This window comes from Haliaeetus albicilla, chromosome 5 (assembly GCF_947461875.1).
Source record: "Haliaeetus albicilla chromosome 5, bHalAlb1.1, whole genome shotgun sequence".
Lineage (NCBI taxonomy): Eukaryota > Metazoa > Chordata > Aves > Accipitriformes > Accipitridae > Haliaeetus > Haliaeetus albicilla.
In genome coordinates this window covers 44299082-44319144 of record NC_091487.1, presented here as the reverse complement: position 1 = coordinate 44319144, position 20063 = coordinate 44299082, and the positions used below count along the sequence as shown (strand labels likewise).

The following is a 20063-nucleotide window of genomic DNA, read 5'->3' as shown; positions in this document are numbered from 1 at the left end:
CTCCAATTTAATACAAAGTCTTATAAGCTTAGCTAGATGGAAGCCAAGAACTCCTCTGAAACTGATCTCCTATATACATATAGTAGCCTAGACTCACACCAAAACGCTTAATTAAAACCAGAACTAAACCATATGAGTTAGTAATACAGAGAAAAGTATAGTTATTGATGAAGCTATCATGTATTCAACAGCGGTTCTCTTACAGCTTGAGACATCAAAAATTTTATTGGAGGAAACAGTATGTTCCAAAAAAAAAAAAAAAAATTCCTGACAGAAAAATGATAAAACTATGCCTTTTAATTCTTAAAAGTAAAAGCCCCCACATATAATAAGGGAAAACACACAAATGTGTACCAAACTTCCTACATTATTATGTTTTTCCAAAGCTGCTATTCCCTAGTGCATTTCTACTGAATTCCAGGTGCCAATTTCACATTACTAAACCAGTTTTCTTCAAAACATTTACAGAAGCTGCAGGAAATCCAATCCTTACAGCATGTGACCAAGCATGAAAAGAGATTACTGCTTTATATACACGTTGCAGATTGTATGCAAAAGACTGTAAATAGTCCCACTACATCTGTTGTGAATATGTCACTATTTATCTTTCTTGTTTTTTCCTATATATTCCAACAGAGTGAATTCCAACAGCAAGCACAGCTGAGCAGTTTTCCAGAATTATGGAGAAAGGTGCTTGTCAAACTGTGATCTCAGCACTGAATATCTATTTTGCATCACGGTGAGCTCTACTACAGACCTCTCCTCAGTGGAAGATGGACAATATAAGATTGCCACAGTTCACCAATTCTGACTTAAGGGCCCTTTCACTTCTGCAAGAATACAAACTAAAACAGAGCAGAGATTTGTGATCAGAAATGCAAGCACAGGAATAAGGCAGGAACTACCTAATACCACAGATATTAAAAACAAGTAGACTGATGGAGAAAATAAAATTAAACAAAACACCCTGTAGCATCCCAAAAAGGACCTGATGAGCACTATGAAATACCCAGCTGATGAAATGACTTATGGCAAAATAACCACAAAGAGCACATGTATAGGAGGCTCCGTAAAGATTTTCTTAGGAACAGCAATGACTTGCCTATCATTTTGTTGTACTGCCAAATGCAGACAGTGGGATGGACTGAGGAGTAGGGAAATGGTATCATAAATGCACATAACCAAGAAAAATTACTTCTCTATTGCCTTCTGATCGAGATCAGAGAGATCAATTTTCAGCAAACCTTAGGATTTTGTCCTTTTCGCTCTCTCCCTAAATTATCCAGACTTGTTTCAAGAATAAATTTACACATTTGAAGTGTGTCACAAAAGTCCAATTTTAACTCCCAGCAGGGATCATGTATACATCTCCAAATTTGTACAAGTAACATTAACAACTATGATGAAAAGCAATAAAAAAATTGGAAGCATAAACAGAATTATGCTAGAGTTATGAGCTAAGACTAGACAGAGGGTAGTACATTCAACTCCAGCCCAGAGAGAAAACACAAACACAGTTGTCAGACACATATAGTCCTAAAGCTTGTACCATTTGCCAGGTTTCTGGACTTTGGCTTTTGGAACATTTCTAACATCTGTTTTTCAGTTTTATTAGCTATCAATACTGCCTATATGCAATTAGCTTTAACCATCATTAGGAAGCTCAATGCGCTGCATTTCAACATTCAAGGTTGTAAGAAATACAAACATACTCGACTACATAAGGTCTCCATAAGGTAGCCAGTCCACTTCTGCTGCAACTATTCTGACAAAGACCACAAATAAATATGTAATTTCCATGATGTAAAGGAGTAGGAAAGTGGGCAAAGACTGCACTGCTACACCAGTGAATACATACTAGAAGCATCATAATCTGACCACACTGCATATAAAAGCTGTGATTGCCTCTCTTCAAATAGCAAGAGCAGAGTGCAGCTCAAATCAGTGCATAAGTGAAGGGTTATCTACAGATAACTAACTACCCTGTGCTCACGAGATGCTGATATCAAGTGCTAACATTCATATGCTATGGCAAGTTCCCTAGATTTTTCTGTCACCAAAACAGTATTATAAATTTCCTGAGCAGAGTGTATTATCGCATGCACCATCAATGGTAAACATTGTCTTTCATGTTCAATTCTATGTTACTCCTTTGGCTATAAGCCTTCCGAGATTGTCCTGCTTACCAAACAGCTTCTTTACCTTCCCCCCCCCCCCCCCCATATTTCTTTGCCAGGGTTTGGACTCATCTGAGTAACCACTCACCTGTAAGATTCTTGAGTATGTGGGAATAAAACACTACATTTTCTAGTATATTGGCAGCCCACAAACTACAGTAGGAATCAGTGTGTTATTCCCATTAATATATGCATTTTTTCCAGCTGTTTACTCAACAGCAGTCATCCCAATCAGCATATTTGTCAGGCTAGGACTTGTTGCAATGTTTGTTACAAAGAAACAACTCTGGGAAAACCAGGAATTCATAGATCCTGCCTGTCACATGAAGATACCAATGCTGTTTCTGCTGTCAAGCAATTCTGTAATAAAACCACCACCCTTCAGGTGGCAGATCTAGAGGTTCTGGACAAAATATATATAACTTTAATCACAAATAAACCAAGTTATCCACAACACCCAAATCTTCCATAGGTCTCATACAAAACGCATACCGCATGCACAGTAGACTAGGGGTATTGAAATCCAATTTCTAATATGGGTTGGAGAAACTTAGATTACAAGGAAGAGACTGCCATTCTGACAACTCTTCTCTGTAGAGGTAAGACTGGAAGGCAACAAATGGACTTTAACAGAAAGGCTTTGTGTCCATTAGCACCACTCTAAGTGGAGAAACATGCAACTAATAGAGGTTCCCCAGAAAGATTTGTCAACAAACGCAGTCCTGCAAATCCATGTACTCTGTGCAGAGAGAGTTTGAAAATGTCTCTCTCATAGCAACTCATTCACATTAGCTGCAAAATCTACTCCTCAGAGCTTCTGGCACAAGTGCTGTGTCTGAGTGCATATATTCATTCTCTTTCCACCGATAACTGAAGAGCAAAAGAGAGGCAGACAGCACTCTCAGGCAGTGCCCTAGGGATCAAGGAATCCCAAGTGAGAGCCTGTCGGGAACCATCAAGCACATTATACCAGCTGAAATTTTCAGCCCAAAGGGCTGCTTCACAGCTAGGTCATTGACAGCAGCATCTTCGCACCAATTGCATGGCTCAGTGCAGTGTTGCATTGAGTGTGATAATTTTGTCTTTTTCTCTCCAGAGCAGAAGACATGTAGGAATCCTGAGAGTTTTGGAGGAACACAGGAAATATTATTTTTGCAATCACTCATAAGATTATATCAGAGAGAATATCAGCATTTTATCTAAGAACCTGAAAGTATTGTTACCTCCCAGAGGCTACTGATTTGTTCAAAACACACAGAATTAACACAAAAAAACCCGAACACCAATGCCCCTCCCCCAAACAGTTTTACTGAGAAATTCTAATGAATGGCTCCATCTCTCAGGGAATCTGGCACAACCTGTCAAAGCCCTAAGGACCTTCTCACTACTATTTTTGCTCTTTATACTACAATTGTACAAAGCATGGACACAACGTTCTACAATGCTAGATGTTGTAAAGTACATGCAGTACAATATCACTTCTGTCTTGAAGAGCTTACACTATCCTTGCGAACAAGACAGAACAAGTTACTGTGAAAAGGGGAAAGATGCAGAGCAGACGACGGCAAGATGATGACGATGATAAGGCCTACAAACAGAGAGATGCAAAAAACCCCCAAAAAACTAAAAATTGATGGCTTTAAGCTAGCTCTGAGAATCTCTCCACTTTATAAGCAGATAATTCATCTTATTTCCAGTTGCCAATTAAGGTTGTCTTCAGCGAGTGGCTTATTTCTCATGGGCATCCCATCTGTCCTGTTTCTGGCGCTTCCCCCCGCCCTCCCCCGCAAAGGGTACTGAGACTATTTTAAAGAGGAGGACATTGTTTACTCTACAGATTTATTTAGGTAATGTTGTACAGCAGTACAGGACTGAACAAGCCAAAAGTTCTTCTGATACCAAAGCCTGTGTCACTGCTATTGCCAGAGAAAGTCAAGAGAGCAGTATCATATTTGTCTCTAAGGAATGAGTTGAACAAATTGTTCCAGCCAATCCAGACAACAAGAGAAAATGAGGTACTTTCATTGCTAGAAGTTGATACGTCTCACTATGATAACATCTTCCTATCCAAGGATCTCAAACTATATAGCACTGCCAGTCCTGCTACCATGAACAAAGCAAATATTCTTTTGTGTAGAACAGGGCTCTACACAGCACAGACGTGGTATTTTGAATTGCCAGGCACACAACAGATCTAAAAGCAGTATCTGACCCCCGACCGCCCCCCCCCCAAACACACACATCACAGACACCCTCTCAGATAAATATTAGCAAACTGTCACACAAGATCCAGCAGGGGCACTTCAAGTTAGAGCCAGCAGAAACATCCTTCACAGAAAAAGGGGATCTCAGACATCAGTTTGCGGAGCCCAAAGTAGTAGTGCTCCATCTGCAAGCTAAAAGCAAGATGTCTTTCTCAATCATGCTCCAGTTGGCAGGTGATCAGGAAGACATTTCACCAGACACAAAAGAAACAAGAAGTGTTTTGGGAGAAGAACATAGACAGAAAAATGCCTTTTCCTGTGTCTCTAGTTCACTTGTGTTTTGTTTATCAAATATACTATAAAAGTGATAGGAAGAAGAGTCTCCTGCCCAAGGTAAGTTATCGCTGATCAATACTTCTGAGCTTTCCAAAGAGTCTTGAACAGAGTAGCACATCTACCTGCAAACCAGAAGAGAAAGTTTCAAGCAAAGGGTTAGCCCAGAAGAAAAGCAAAAATTACTAGTAGGAAGTCTCTTGGTCAAAAATTTTTGTTGCTGCTTCTTCCAGCTGAAGTGAAAAAAAAGCCACACAGACTCCTTTAAGATCCCAGAAAATACAAAGTGGGATGCTATGCATATTCCCTCTCTGTGATCAAATGCATTAGCATGGGGGCCCTGTTTTTCTTCAGTACAGGAAAGATCAAGAAAACAGGATGATAAATAATGTATAGGAGGATCATGTCCCTTTAAGATATGTTGGCACAGAAGTTAGCCTGGAAGAAGTAAAGCAGCATTAGTGTGTAATTACACAGAGGGCTTTCAAGAGTCTGCATTTCATGCAGATTCAAAACCAGTGCAGAGATTTCTTGGGTTTGTAATGAACAAATACCAGTAGCATTTCAGCATATCTATAAAATCAAGACTAGTCCTAAGAGAGGCATTTTATTTGTTTAGCTAAAAGATGTGGATTAATTGACAGAAGGGTGATTGATCTCTATTCCTGTAAGAGTCAGGGGTGAGTCAGATGAGGGAAGCCTCAAGGTACTCCCAAAATTGAAAGCAGATGTCCACATGATTGGGACAAATGAACAATGGAATAAAGTAGGAGAAAAAACATCCTTGAAGACTAAAAATATTCTGCAAGGAGAAACATAGAGATGAAGGTCAGCCCTCTGCAATCAGCAATCCTGGTGCTAGGCTGTGGGTAGCAGTAGAATACCTAGCCAATTTCATTGCCTAGAAACAACTAGAAACACTCATTGCCTGCAAAACACTTACTGCTTGATCCATACAGAGCTACATGACCACATAGTTTTCAGCTATGAAATTTCACTCAGGTAAGCTAAACCCCAACAAAATTTTCTTAACTACCCATAAAAATAGTTGTTGTAACTAGCACAAACATTTGAAGTGACTCATGGTGAGGTGGGGCATTGCAATGCAGAGTCCATGATTGCTCGAGTCGTGAATCCAGCAAGAAAGGTCCATGGAACACCACTCTATTGAAAAGTGTGCCCTCTGAGAAGAGTTTGGAGAATATCTAACACCCATCCTTGACACACTAACTTCATTACTTCTGAAAAGTTACAGAACTCATTACTTTATCCCATGCACATTTAAAAAAAAAAAAGGGGGGGGGGGGGAGAAAAAAGTCACTTTCTTGGGCCTTACTGCTAGCTTTCTAAACCCTGGGCTTGGTCTCTAATTTTAAGTGAGCATAAATAGAGAAAGCAAAATGTTAAAAACTGGACAGCTGTCCCAATCAAGTCCCTTCATCTCAAATCACTGCAGCATACTTCAAAATATGCACATGACAATCCTCTCACTTAGAATAACCTAGAACAAGGAAAACACTGGGAGAATGTAAACAAACCTTCTGGAATCTCACAAGTTATCTTTGAGTTTGAAGATACTGAGATTAAAGATAAAAATCAAGATCAAGCTTATCTGCTTGGCAGAGCAGGGTAGCCTTCAAAGCACAGCCTGAACAAATGTTGACAAGTTGCATGGATGAACAGAAATCTATTGGGCAGTGAGGGTTCACCACTAAGCCCTGTGAGCCTTTCGTAATAGGAAACTTTGTATTCTGAGTCTACCTACACCCATATTACTGATCATTTACTCTCCACTTTAAATAAAGAATCCCACATCTCAAATCTTAAGAGTTTCACAGCTCTCAAAATCACTAAGCCTGTTTGTGCTTTGGTACAGGAACACAGTTTGATCTGCTAAACTCCAGACATACTAAAAAAAAAAAAAAAAAAAAGCAAAAAGAAAAAAAGAAAAAGAATGACTAGTTCTATATTACTTACAGAAGAAACGAACATGCAGTCTTTTCCTGCCTTTCAAGAAATCAGAAGCTCTACAGAACACTCAGTGTGAACAAAAAGCCGTTATAGAAATTCACATCTTTCTTTGAAAATAAATGGGAAAAACACGATCTTCAGCACCTAAGTCGATAAGAGGGTTGTGCTCTATGGTGACAGTTTTGTTTGTTATAACAACCTTGAATTACTATTTACTCTTTCAAAGGTAGAAGAGGGATAGGAAATGAAAATAAGATGGTTATCATGTCATGAAGAAGAAATACTATAGAGAAGCAATGTGAGCAGTTTCAGAAAGCATGGAAGACCTCTTGCTCACCATTTAATTTTTTAAGTATATATGATCAGAAGTTTAGAAAAGGCCCTGAGGTGTCAGCTTCAAAGTAGGTGCAAACCAAATCCGATCTGGAGAGATGCCTGAATAACGAATTCAGCTGGGTATTTCAGAGCCACCTTGCCTTCAACTCTGGTAAAGAAATCCTGTTGGTGGGTGGAGGTCATTGTAGTCATGCTCTTTATCTTTCTTAAGCTCTTGTTTACTATTTGTTCAGCTGACTTATCTCAGTATTACTTTCTGTGGAAACTCACCTACATCAGGTGGAGTATTGTGATTCCCAATCACGTCAAGTGCACAGGTTGTACCTTCATTTGTCCCCAATACCCCAATGATTAATTCTCTGCAACCCCCACTTAGCAGCGACCACTGCAACTTGCTCAGAACATGGAAGTATACTGCTCATTGGTTTGTGTAGCCTGATACTATGCATTTTTTTAACTTTGGTAGTCTACAAAGAGGGAATGCAGAGTCGTTCTGAGAGTTTGAGCTACTTCATAAACAACAACAAAAAATATTATAAAATCCATGTAGTACCAAGTATTATTTGCTTCTAAAATAGATTTCTGAGGTCTTTTAAAATCAGTATTCATTCTAGTTACTAAGCTACAGAGAAATGTTAACAGTAAAACTAAACAGCCTTGATAAGCTGTTTGATTCTTCTAGTAAAATTGCCTTTATACTGTTTTGCATGGGTCTTCCAGATTTTGCAACATGGATCACTCATGCCACGTGAAAGTTGGAAGTACTTTGTTGAGAGCAAAAGAGATAACATACTACCAAGAAACAATATTTTCTTGTTACAGTGCCATCTATCTAAAAGAGCTGTTATACAAACAGATGTAGCAAGATAGCTGATATCTTACCTCCTCTGCCAAGATGGTCAAAATCACACCAGTCTTGGGGGGGGGGGAAGCTTTAAGAATTTCCCCTCCAACTTGCTGCAGTATTTATCTTAGTTACTCATTTACCAGTGAGAATCTCAGTTGTTTAAAAATTGAAAATGTACATGGGGCAAGAAAATATAATGCAAGTTGTCCAATCAGTCGAACTAGCAAGTTAGACCTCATTTGGAGATCAGATGGACACTGATGTGCAGAAAAAAAACAAAACACCCCCCCCCCCCCCCCCCCAAAAAAAAAAAGAAACTGTGGTCAACTGAGAAAGCAAGCTATTCCTATGCTTTGAGATCCTCTTCCGCTACTGTAGTACAGAAACTGTTGTGAAATACTCTACACATTGATTTGCCTCAGAAAAAGGTAACAGGAAGGAAGCAAGCAAGGCAAGATTTTCAAATGGGCATCAAAAGACAGAGACTTATAACCACTTGTCCTGGTTTCAGCTGGGATAGAGTTAACTGTCTTCCTAGTAGCTGGTACAGTGCTATGTTTTGAGTTCAGTATGTGAAGAATGTTGATAACACTGATGTTTTCAGTTGTTGCTCAGTAGTGTTTAGACTATAGTCAAGGATTTTTCAGCTTCTCATGCCCAGCCAGGGCACCTGACCCAAACTGGCCAACAGTGTATTCCATACCATGGGATGTCCCATCTAGTTTAGGAACTGGGAAGTGGAGGGCAGGGATTCGCCGCTCGGGGACTGGCTGGGTGTCGGTCGGCGGGTGGTGAGCAATTGCCCTGCGCATCATTTGTACATTCCAATCCTTTTATTACTACTGTTGTCATTTTATTAGTGTTATCATTATCATTATTAGTTTCTTCTTTTCTGTTCTATTAAACCGTTCTTATCTCAACCCATGAGTTTTACTTCTTTTCCTGATTTTCTCCCCCATCCCACTGGATGGGGGGGAAGTAAGTGAGCAGCTGCGTGGTGCTTAGTTGCTGGCTGGGGTTAAACCACGACACCACTGCAAGTACACACATTACCAACAGATCTTTAATGAAGCTGCCTGGAGTTTTAGACATTGTGCAATACATGATCAAGTTGGCAAAACATACAGCAATCGGCTGAGTCAACATCAACAACACTGAAGACCAGCACATAGCTTTCCCCCCCCCCAAAAAAAATCTTTCCAAAGTAGTAGGAAGAGATTATCTGTGTTAATTATTATGTTCATTATTTAAGGACTTATGCAGGTTATAAGGGAGGAAGAGGCATTCTATTAAAGCATTCAATAGGCCAACAATCACACAAGAAGACAAAACAGTTCAAATTCAGAGAAAGGAAGAATGAGTGCTGCTGAAACCAGCAGCAGTCTCTGCTTTTGATACTAACAGCCTTGATTAAGGCAAGCAGAATTTGGTTTTCTATATGCTTTTAAAAGCTCTGTTCCCCAAAGTGACTGCTTCACATGAATGTTTGTAACAGAAGAGGTACTGAACTGTACGAAAGCCATGCACGTTTCCGAAACATGCTCAGGCAGCCCTTGGCTAACCCAGTGAAATCCAGCATTCACAACATAATCAGCATGTGTCCAGCCCCATTCTCCATGTACCCTGCCTGTTTCCAAAAGCCCCCCTCAGACTGGCCCTATTGGCAGCATCCTGATGTACTTACTATTCAGTGAAGAACCTGGCAATGCCATACTGACTAATATCTTCTCTGTTCTCCAGCAGCTGGCTCACTGCATCCTCCATGTACGTGAGGACATGTCTTTGAGCTGCAAATAAAAGACAGTAAGAGACAGAAATTAGAATACAAGGGGCCTGCAAAGCCCAGAGCCAGACCAGCCTGGTTGTGTGCCTTACACAACAAGCCAACAAGCATTTGCTCCCTCAGTTAGAGAGTAGAGGTTTCATTCCCCCAGATATGGATAGTAAAATTCCTGACCTAAATCCTGCTTTCTTTCCTGGCTACACAGAGTTAGTCATTAACAGTGCTGACCCTTTTTCAAAATCCCCTGGGATTCTGGAAGTGAAGGAAGAGGAGAAGGAGTTGTGAGACTGCCTCACTGGAAAATGCTTACTCAAGAGAAGTTCCTGATCTCTGTTCTGAGTCACAGCCATCTTTCCTATACAGATTGTCAATGCTGTATTGATGGAGCTTTTGCAGAGCTTTAGGTGTTCCCTGCCCTTCCCTCCTTACCAAAGCCAAGTAGCTCTAAGGTTGTTCTGTAAAGTTTTTTTTCCCTAAAGGTGCAAATAAAAGTACATCTGTTTCCATACAAGCATCAATGAATGTTCTTGGAGTAGCAGGTGGGGAACAGGTCTCAATGCCAAGAGAGATTTATATTGCTCAAGAGTCAGTCTCAAATAGCTGCCTAAACCAAACATAAGGAAATTTCAGAAGTGGTGGATCTGCCAGTACTCAACCACAGAATGCCACTCACTTTTAAGACTATTGAGTAAAGATAGTTTGGGACAACACAAACCATTTTGCTGCTTCTGCAGGGGGCAGACTCTGTACAAACCAAGCATTTGCCAGGGAGGAAGCCACACAGATTTGCCACTGAGCCCCTTTGATGTTTTTGGCTAGAAATCAAGTTAGAGCAACAAAGAGCCGAGTCTGGGGTGATGCGCCAGCTACCACGCAGCAGACTTTCCAAATCTACAAGTTCAACAATCAGAAGACAAGTCACAACAAACCCAGGAAAATCATTCCTAACCTGGAAAGCACACAAACCCTGTTCCCAAAGCACACGCCTCCATCCTAAACACGTATGCTACTGCACCTTTGCAAGTAGTGTCGTGTCCTAAAAAGGAGCAGGAGATAACCCTTAGGGGATATAGGAAAGGCAAGGGCTGTTCTTGCTCCTTGCCAATCTGCTCCAGACTTGGCAGCATCATCCCCTCACCAGCAACTGGCCAACCTCAGACCCACATCAATATGCTTCAAACCATTTTAATTTGTGCTTAATATCCTGGTAAGCATCAAGCCTGCACCACTTGATACACAGCATGGAAGTCCCTTTCATCTTAGTGTGAGGCAGGTGGACTTAAAGAGAAGCCCGGAAATGATTATTCCCAGTGGATACAGTGATTAAAAGTATGTATGAACATTGATTGCTATCAGGGGATTTCTCTGCCTAGAACACTTTTCAGGACAATGGTAAAATTGGTTAAGCACACCCTGGAAAATACCTTGCAGCTGATAGCAAAATGGTGAGCCAAAGGTTCAAAGATATTATCTGGTACTAAAAGATACAGGGCGTAGCTTTATTTAATTATTTTAATGCAAAGGAATAAATTTAATTTATGTGAGTGATTAAAGAAAAATAGCTCTGCGCACCTGTGTCCCCCGAGGGAGGAATGAGTCGTGCAGCTCAGTCACAGGCTCAAGATAACAGCAACTGGGTAACTTTATTTCAGCCCATCCTTCCTCCCTCTTCTTCATGCAGCCCATCTTGCACTCAGAAACTGTCTTTTCAGGCCCCTCTTGAGCTGTCAGCGGTACCAAATTAAGCCAGGAAACGGTACTAGCAGACAGGCTTCCACTCATCTCAGCCTGCAATAACTTCTGCTCAACTGCAAAGCCATTCTCAAAACTTTGTGGGGAAGTATACACTCCTTTCATAGAATAGGCCCTATCAATGAAACATATATTTTTGTTATTTTGCTTCTTTAGAGTCATTAATCTCTCCCTTAAAAGCCTATGGGAATAGACAGGCATGGTCCCACAGTGCTAGAAAGCACAATGTGGCTGACCTCTATAGCAAATACCTTCGAGTCTGCTCCTGGAGAATAAATTAACTTTCAACACAGAATTTCAGACATTTCTGTCACACTTAAAAATGTACACATATAGACATGGGTCACTGTTGAATACAGTTGCTGGTAAAAGGGTACTTCTGTTAAGCTTTTTGTTGCATGGCCTAAGGATCCTGGCAAAGAACCTCTCTCCCTATTTCCCAGAACGTAGGTAGAGGCGTGGGGCGGGGAAGAAATTGGTGAGCAGAGAAACTGAAATAAAATAGCACTTGCAATCTCCTTGAGAAGTCTCTCTCTTTGGCTCTTCGGCTGCTGTGCTATTATCCAGGTAGCACAGTTCACACTGCCAAACCAAATTCCAGCTCTGGCTTCCTGTTCGTGGGCTGCCCAGTTCCATGGAATGGTACGAGTAGTATGTTTTATAACCCAACCAACTCTACCCTACACAGAAAAGTCATAGAATAAAATCTAATATGCAGGCAGGTTCTAGCAGGCCAGAAAGGCAAAATAAAGTGCCAGGAGTCTGGTTATAGCAAAATAGTAGTTCCATAATTTATACAAATGGTACTTTCCATAACAAACACTGGAACCATACTGGAACATTAACTGTTTATGCAAGCAGAGTTATAAATCCGTGAGGTCCTGTGCAAAATAAATGAGATGATTCATATGTTTTAATAGTTTTTGAAAATTCAGGGAGATATGGTGTATTGGTATACATGTTGCTCATACTTTTGAGGCTCACTTTGCAATAATAAGGCAGCAAGTCCAAATCAGAATGTAAAGCCCAAATACTCACGCAATTGTGCTATTACAGCTTGCTGTCTCTACTCATTTTCTTCCTGATAGAACTCCTGTATACTGCAGCTTCCACACAGGAGGTGTTACAACAGGTTATCATCCTCAGCTTTTATTTGTTTATGGCTTATCGCAACAAAGGTTCTCCTCCTTACTCGTACAAAACTTTCTAAAGCAATCTGTATTTGCCAAACTCTTTCCTGAAATCCCATGCAACTACCCCAAACAGTAAGTAAGCGTGCCTGCCACACTCATTTGGTAGGTGCTACTCTTTTTTGTCAGATTTAAGAACTACCAGGCAGATTTCACAGAAGGATCTCACGGATTAAGTTCACAGAGGAGTCTTCGGGCAGCCCGTGACCTAATGTTAAGTAGATAGCTTTGCACGGAATATTTTAATTCTTATCACTAAACCACTAGCAGCGAGGTTACAGTTATTGCCTCTGTTCAATCAGTAGCAATATATACAGTACAGCTCCTCCAAAGCTGGCCACTGCAGCACTTAGGTGAATGGCCTCTGGTGGTAATACCACCACACTCACATTCTCACACCCCACCATCACTCACATGCCCAATGTTTAAAGTGAATTTTGGAATTAATCCACTTTCAGCTTAGAACCAAATTCAGGCAGGGCTGAACAGTGGCTGTTCAATTCAGACCAAATTATATAAATCTCCTCCATCTTATAAGTAAAAGGAGAAACGAGGATTACATCCACAGTCAATCCACAATGTCTATGGACATCACAACAACAGATTAGACAATCACAACTAATTCCATTTAGCCGTAACTGCACCAAATCATTTCGCATGTGTATTTAAAATAGCAAAAATAGTCCTTTTATAAGCCATCAAATTACTTGTTTCAATCTTTTTATGAGAACAAACAATCTGTTAATTCTTAAGTTTGATTACAAATACTGTAAGAACAAGCATTGATACTTGAAAAATCTTGAGGGAGAATTTAATGCAAATAATACCACTGCATGAAACAGAATATATGCACTGAAATTCTCAAAGCCAGAAATTCAGGAGGAAGGAAGAATACATGTCACTTTTAAGTAATGATATTGCGTATATGTAATATTTTTATTATCAGCAGTGCTGAGGAACGGAGAGGATTAAGACCTTGGAAGTGCCACAGTACTGTTTGTGTCAGTTACATGATACCTACTTCAGCATGTATTGGCAACACAATCACGTTAACCGTACTGGTTTTGCATATTAGTTTCCCAGTTTTACAACTTAGATGCATCTCCCTAATGCTATGTTGATAAGAAGCTTCTCTTTCCAACAGGTTTGCCTTTTCTAAAGGAAGAGAAGAAAGACTGAAGATCAGTATATCAGCACACTTACCAAGAAGTGATGCTGCCTGTCATACTTGAAAGGAATAGCAAACATGGGACGGCCAATAGATGCAATAAAAACAGCAGCAGATGTTGCAAAAGAAAAATAAAGTGTGCCAAATGACCTGAAGAAAGAGTATGATTGGAATAAGTTGGTATCAGATAGTAAAACACGAATCACATACCTTGTTTAAAGAAGCAGCAGAACAGAGCTCTGTAGTGGAGGTAAGTATTTATCAAATTATTATCAAATCAGCTAGCCACATTATTGCTCAACTCTTCATGAGAGATGACTTATTCTGGAACATGAGCTGCCTACCAAAACAATTTGTACTGTATGTACATAACAGGGCTTTTTTTTTAATGGCTGGTTCATTCCTGGCATAACTGAATATATTGAAAAAATCAGGTGGGAATTCCTGGATAATAAGACCAGCTTTTATTAGTGATTTGCCTCCTCCTCAACTGAAATGCTGAAAATACACACTATTTGATGCAATTAATGTTAAGATTCATTTCAGTTATCAGAAGTTCAAGAGCACAACAAGCTTTAATGTATTTGGAATACTTCTGCCATTTTTTAATCTCTGAGAGCATATAAAGTAACAGCTAAATACTAATTCAGAATTTATTCTGAACTGGAGCTTAACTAAGGACACTACTGTATTATGCACATAGGAAAGTCACATCTATAGTAACACAAAACCAATTTCATACAAATATTACCAAAACAATAATGATGCAAGAGGGAATTAGTAAGGATACAAACTGCAAGAACAAATTCATGTCAACTCTGGAAGTTTTTCCAGCATTAATGGTCTTTCAGGATGCTCTTTTTAATGTTTCAGATATCATTAAGGATTTCACCCATTCTCATTAGGGATTTAATCTCTTCAGATATCGCTAAGGGATGGCCTGAGCAAGAGAAGTATGTAAACAAAACGATCAACTTAAAAGCTAAATCACTACAGCTGTAGTTCCTTCCAGCTTTGCACAGCTTCACAGTGTAACTTCCCATTAACCCTGAAAAAAAATTTTTTTTTTGAAGTACAAGTAGACCTTGTCACACCAAAGATAACACTATGATGCGAGACATCCGCTGTTACTCAGGAACACATGCTAAGAGGCCACACAGTATAACTATACTGTATTTCATACTTTCACAGTTTCAAAACCACTTTCAACAAAAAGTTTAATAAATGTTTCAGTTTATAATTTAATCTTGACCATAACTGAAAATTTGTTTCAAACAATTAATCAGCATATTTGTCACAAACCACGACATTGTACTTTTTCAGTTTGCACTCCTGAGACTGCACAGACTAACTTAATTGTCTAAGTCCTTCCAGCAGACCACCTTCTGCAAGATGTTGTATAGCTGCTAGAAATCATCACCTCACCAATGCAAAATTGTTGAGCTATCTTTTTTTTTAAAAAAAACAAAACAAACTGAATTTATGCTGTGTATTATTAATGTTGTGGAAGTAACTGTCATTCCAGCTTGCTATAAGGCATTAAGTAGCCTAATGGTTCCCTACCTATTCATACTCAAATGTAGAAGGACTATGTACTCTCCAGTTCTGGAACTCTACCTCAATCAGGATCAGATTTCACCTGTTACCTTTCAAGTTAAGGTGGAAGTCCTGTAATGCAACAGCAGGTTTGGAGACGAAATCTCCATCTTTTGGAGAAAGTACTAGACTGAGTCTAAGAAGATTCAAACTTAACTAACATTTCTACATGCAAACAAACCCCTGTGCATCAGTGGGGAAGTCATTTATCTTCCACGTTATAGTTGTCCTATGTGTACAACAGGGCAAGAAATTAAAAAAAAATAAAAAAAATAAAAAAAGGCATTCTCTTCTGCTTTTTAGACCATAAACTGTTTCAGCGAGAGTGCCTCACAGAAGCTCATCAAATATCTAGACTAAGAGGAGACTCAGTATCAGCTGAGATGCCTGGATAACAACATAACCTATACATTGATTATGCTGTTAAAGAAAACTATTGCACTTGGACTTTCCAAATCAGTATTTCTTAAGACTGTTCAGAAGAAAAGTAAACCCTAGGTACCTGCAAAGTCTCTACACAACTGAAGTTCTCTGTCGGGAGGTACTCAGTTTTGTAAAAGCACCAATACCATGAATGTTCTTTCTAATCATGAAGCCTGAGACCTCTTATGAGAGAGATGAGGAAACACAACCATGTTTCTGGCACTCAATAGCCCCATGCTTTACTGATAAGGCATTTCCCTAACAGAGTATTTGTGTTCTTACATGTCTCATATTGGCAAAGGAAGAAAAGAAAGCACATCCTGGAGTTGGGGAGTAGAGGGGAGGAGAATCCAGAGAAAAATAAAAGTTCAAAAATTTGCAATAATCTACTGCTTTTTCTCCATAACAGGGAAGGGGGCGGGGGGGGGGGGGGGATACAATTTGAAGCTTTAGAAGACAGCTGCATGAGCAGAACAATACACTAAGTGCTCCATTGCCTGCTATAAATAACTAAGCAATCACCAGTTATTAAACCATAATGAGGAAGGCATGGAAAAGTATCTCAAATAGGCCTCATTTTGCCTACTGTAGTTCCAGTCTCATTCATTAAATGAGAAACACATTTTCATCACTATCCCCAAACACTAAATGTTGTTTATTCAGTGAAAATACTGTTTAAAATGTCCTGCTTGTTACAACATCTTCACTGTAGCCTTTCTGCCAACTCTGCAGACCTCATCTCCTTTCCTATTCACTGAGTATCAGTCATCTCTGTTCTACTTACTGTCCCACAATCATTGTGGTATGAGATGTGTTGCCCTGATTTTTATTCTCCAGGAACTCTGCTGTACCAAAGCTTTGCTATTATTTTTCATCTTAAGTGAATGCTTAATTCTCTCCCTGTTCACTTCTATTTTAATTCACAACTGCTTTTATCTCCCTCAGCATCCAAACTGGATGTGAAAGAATCATCTCAAATAGGAAAGGAAAAAAAAAAAAAAAAAGATTAATGCAGCAAGTAGCATGTAATGTTATTTTGGCCACTCGTTTTATTTGTTGGCCTGTTTTTGATATTGAAAAAGGAAAAAGGGAAAAAGAGGTTAGGTGAAGCTTGCCCATTCCAGGTCAGGAAAGACAGTGTCATCTGATCTGGGAGACTCAGAGAATACCTTATGTGGCAGCCTGGGGCAACACAACTTCAGAATAAAATTACAGAAAGCAAAACTTATCACAATTGCTTACAACCCCACATCAGACAACTACATTAACAAGACTTTGAGGCACACAATAGAACAAATCCAAAGAATGGTGACTTCAGAATACCAGGTCAATGTAGAAAACATAAAAGCATCTTATGAAAACATGTGGGGAGATGTGTTTATGGGGGGCGGGGGGCAGGGAGAGTTGGGGTTTTGTGGGTTTTGTTTGTTTTTTAACCACTTTCCTACTGCTGATACACAATTCATTCAGTAGGATCTGTAAGCAGTTTGATAAGTTACAAAGTCTCATGAAGACAAAAACATTGTTATTGGTAACATTTACAGCTAATAACAATACTGTAATGTAGCAGACACTTTTTGCCCCTCTAATAGACAACAGATATTGCAACCTAAACAGAAGGACATACTACGTGATCAACAGAACAAGCTCTTATACAAGTTATTGCTCAACCTGACACGCTTACATGTGTGTCTTTTTCTGACCTCAATGTCAGAATAATTTTGAAGGTTTTACAAAATGAAAAGGGAATGGTAGATCAGCGTGTGGAACAGAGATAAAAGGTGGCTCGCTTTAAGTAGGCTAATAAAGCTGCTTGCACCTAACAATCTTGCACATCTCTTAGAACTCATTTCTCAACTTCAGATGTTAAACAGAAAACTGGTTTATTCTTACACTTTAAGAATTTTTTGTCTGCTTCCTAGATTGTTTTGAGTGATTCAATCCTTACTGTCAAGTTTCACACAAGTAAAAGTTAAGTGCCTATTTCATTAAAAACAATTAAATTAACCTAAAACCAAGTTGGCTCATTAAAAAAAAGAAATTTTGCAAGTTTCAGCCTAGAGCAACTCTGGAAAAGTTATGAGTCTCTCTATTAATGCGTAGGTTGAAAATGCTGATGTAGTGTGATAGAGTAGCACAAAACCAAAGGGTGTATCTACATGGCACACTGCAATACTGTTCTCAAATACCTGAACTAGCTCCAGAATTGAAATCAGCAATAAGAACTTCAGCAAACTGAGTCTCCTGAGAATCACCCCAAACAGAGCCCTAAACAAACTCTTCTTTCTGCCTTGAGTTTCCTTAACACAGAATAGCATTGCAGCTATGCAGGTATGCACAAAGTACCCTAACAGCAGCCTAGCAGCAATACCACAAAGAGATTCTACTCTAAGATGAATTAGATCACTCCTTTGCTTAAATACTTCATCTCTCTTTAGTGCTATGATGTGCTTTGAAAGAACAGTTGGATCCCTCCTCACTGACACTATTGCTAGGCTGAACAAACTAAGCTCTGTTAGTCTCCTCCCTGCAAGACAGGTTTTCCATTTACTGGAAGCCAGCGGTGTTTCTCTAGTTTTGTCCAGAGACAGCAAAATCGTGTGGAACAAGTAGCACAAAGCAATCCATGCCATTTCTGACCTTTCCTTGTACAAGAAAGCCACAGTAAATGATGTATACCTTTATAACAGTCATTACCAAACAGCCTCTTAGGCCTAGAAAGTAATGGCTGAAGAGTTTCACTTCAAAAATACTGTCTTGAACACATTCCAAATGCTTACTACCTGTAATTCATCTCCTCTTTAGGAATTAAATGAAGTCATATTGACATTATTCCATCCTAATTATTTTTGACACATTAACACCGAATCACTTCGCTCCTTAGTTTCCTGGAACATCAAGCAGTAACACAGACTGTTAGAATCAGCTTAAAAGGATGTAGTCTGCAAGGGAGCGGCTGCTTTGTAAGTTAAAAGATTTCCATTTTACGTGGGAAACATTACCAACGTCACCTTATTTCAGAAAAAAAGCCATCCTTACACATGCTGGGAAATGAGCATAAAATACGGTTGCTTATGTAGACCTGGGAGCAAAACAGGTTGGTAATGGGCCAAATAAGGTTACAGTCTACCATGGAGCCGCTGGACGTTGCTTGTTACTACTCACATCGCAAATGTGACAGGGGAGGAGACCGCAGCTCACCTCCCTCAGGCCGGCGCTGCCTTCATCTAAGGGCAGCGGCCCAAGAGGGCCCCACAGCCCTCCCACCTCAGGGGAGCACCCGGGGAAGCAGCGCCCTACGACACCGAGCTGTAACCCCCTCCCGGTGCCGCCCCCTCCCCAGCCGAGAAGGCGGACACGGAGTCACTCCTGAGGGGTGAGGCCGCTCGCCGCTGTCCTCGGGAAGGCCAGGCCGGGCCGGGCCGCAGTCACCCCCGGCCCCACCGAGCCCTCTCCAGGGGACGAGGCCCGTCGGGGCGCTACCCCGCCGCGTCTCCCCGCTCCTCACCCAGGTACTCGGGCCCCGGCAGCGACAGCCGCTCGGGGCTCAGCATCCTCCCGCCGCCGCTCCCTCACAGTTTCCGTCCGTTTCCAAGGCGCCCGACGCTCCCAGCGCTCAGGGCCCGGCGCTACTCGGCCGCTCGCCCCGGCTGGGAACACGCCCCTATGCCGCCAGGGTTCCGCGCCTAAAACCGCCCGGGCAGGCGCGGCCTCAGCCCCCGCCCCGCTCCTACACCCCCGAGCGGGGCCACGGTGGGCTTCCCCCGCCAGCCCGGCCGGTCTGTACAGGTTAGAGGCTGCGGGCAAGGCTGGGAGGCCGTGAGTGGTCTCTGTGGTGGATGTCTGTGGAGGAGTGTGGTGACATGGCGGCCTGGCCTTGAGGAAGGGGTTGTTGGCAAGATGGCGGCCTGGCTGTGAGGAAGGGGTAGGCGTGATGCCCTGCGCAGTGTGCTCCAGGGCCGAGGGACGCCTCAGAGGGAGAAGAGCTAGTGAAGCTGAAGAGCCAAAATGGCACAGGGAGATGCATGTGTGAAGTCATTCTGCCTAGATTTAGGTTGGAAGTCAGAAGGTGCCTAATGGCAGGGGCTGTTGGGACTACAGCTGTGGGGGAAGCACCCTAAGGTGAAGGTGAATGGTAATAAGTTAATGAAGGGCACTGTGTAGCACCCTTGTCCCAGAGAGCAGGGACTGAACAAGGTGACCAAGGAGGTCCTTTACAGCTGTGTCCTTCTGTCCATACCACTCCTCTCCCGGTTTTTTGCAACCCTTGTCCTCAGGTGAGG

The 20063-nt window shown here is 41.0% G+C and overlaps 1 protein-coding gene across 1 annotated transcript in view; it reads right to left on the bottom strand.

Annotated features, from left to right (window-relative positions):
- CSTPP1 (centriolar satellite-associated tubulin polyglutamylase complex regulator 1) overlaps nt 1–19435 on the bottom strand; it is an 86672-nt gene extending 67237 nt beyond the window's left edge. The window contains exons 1-2 of the mRNA XM_069784551.1: nt 19289–19435; nt 9553–9655 (exon numbers count right to left, since the gene is read on the bottom strand). Coding sequence (XP_069640652.1) covers nt 9553–9580 — 28 coding nt within the window. The 5' untranslated portion in view covers nt 9581–9655; nt 19289–19435. The remainder of the gene's footprint in view (nt 1–9552; nt 9656–19288) is intronic.
- Between the last annotated feature and the right edge of the window lie 628 nt (nt 19436–20063).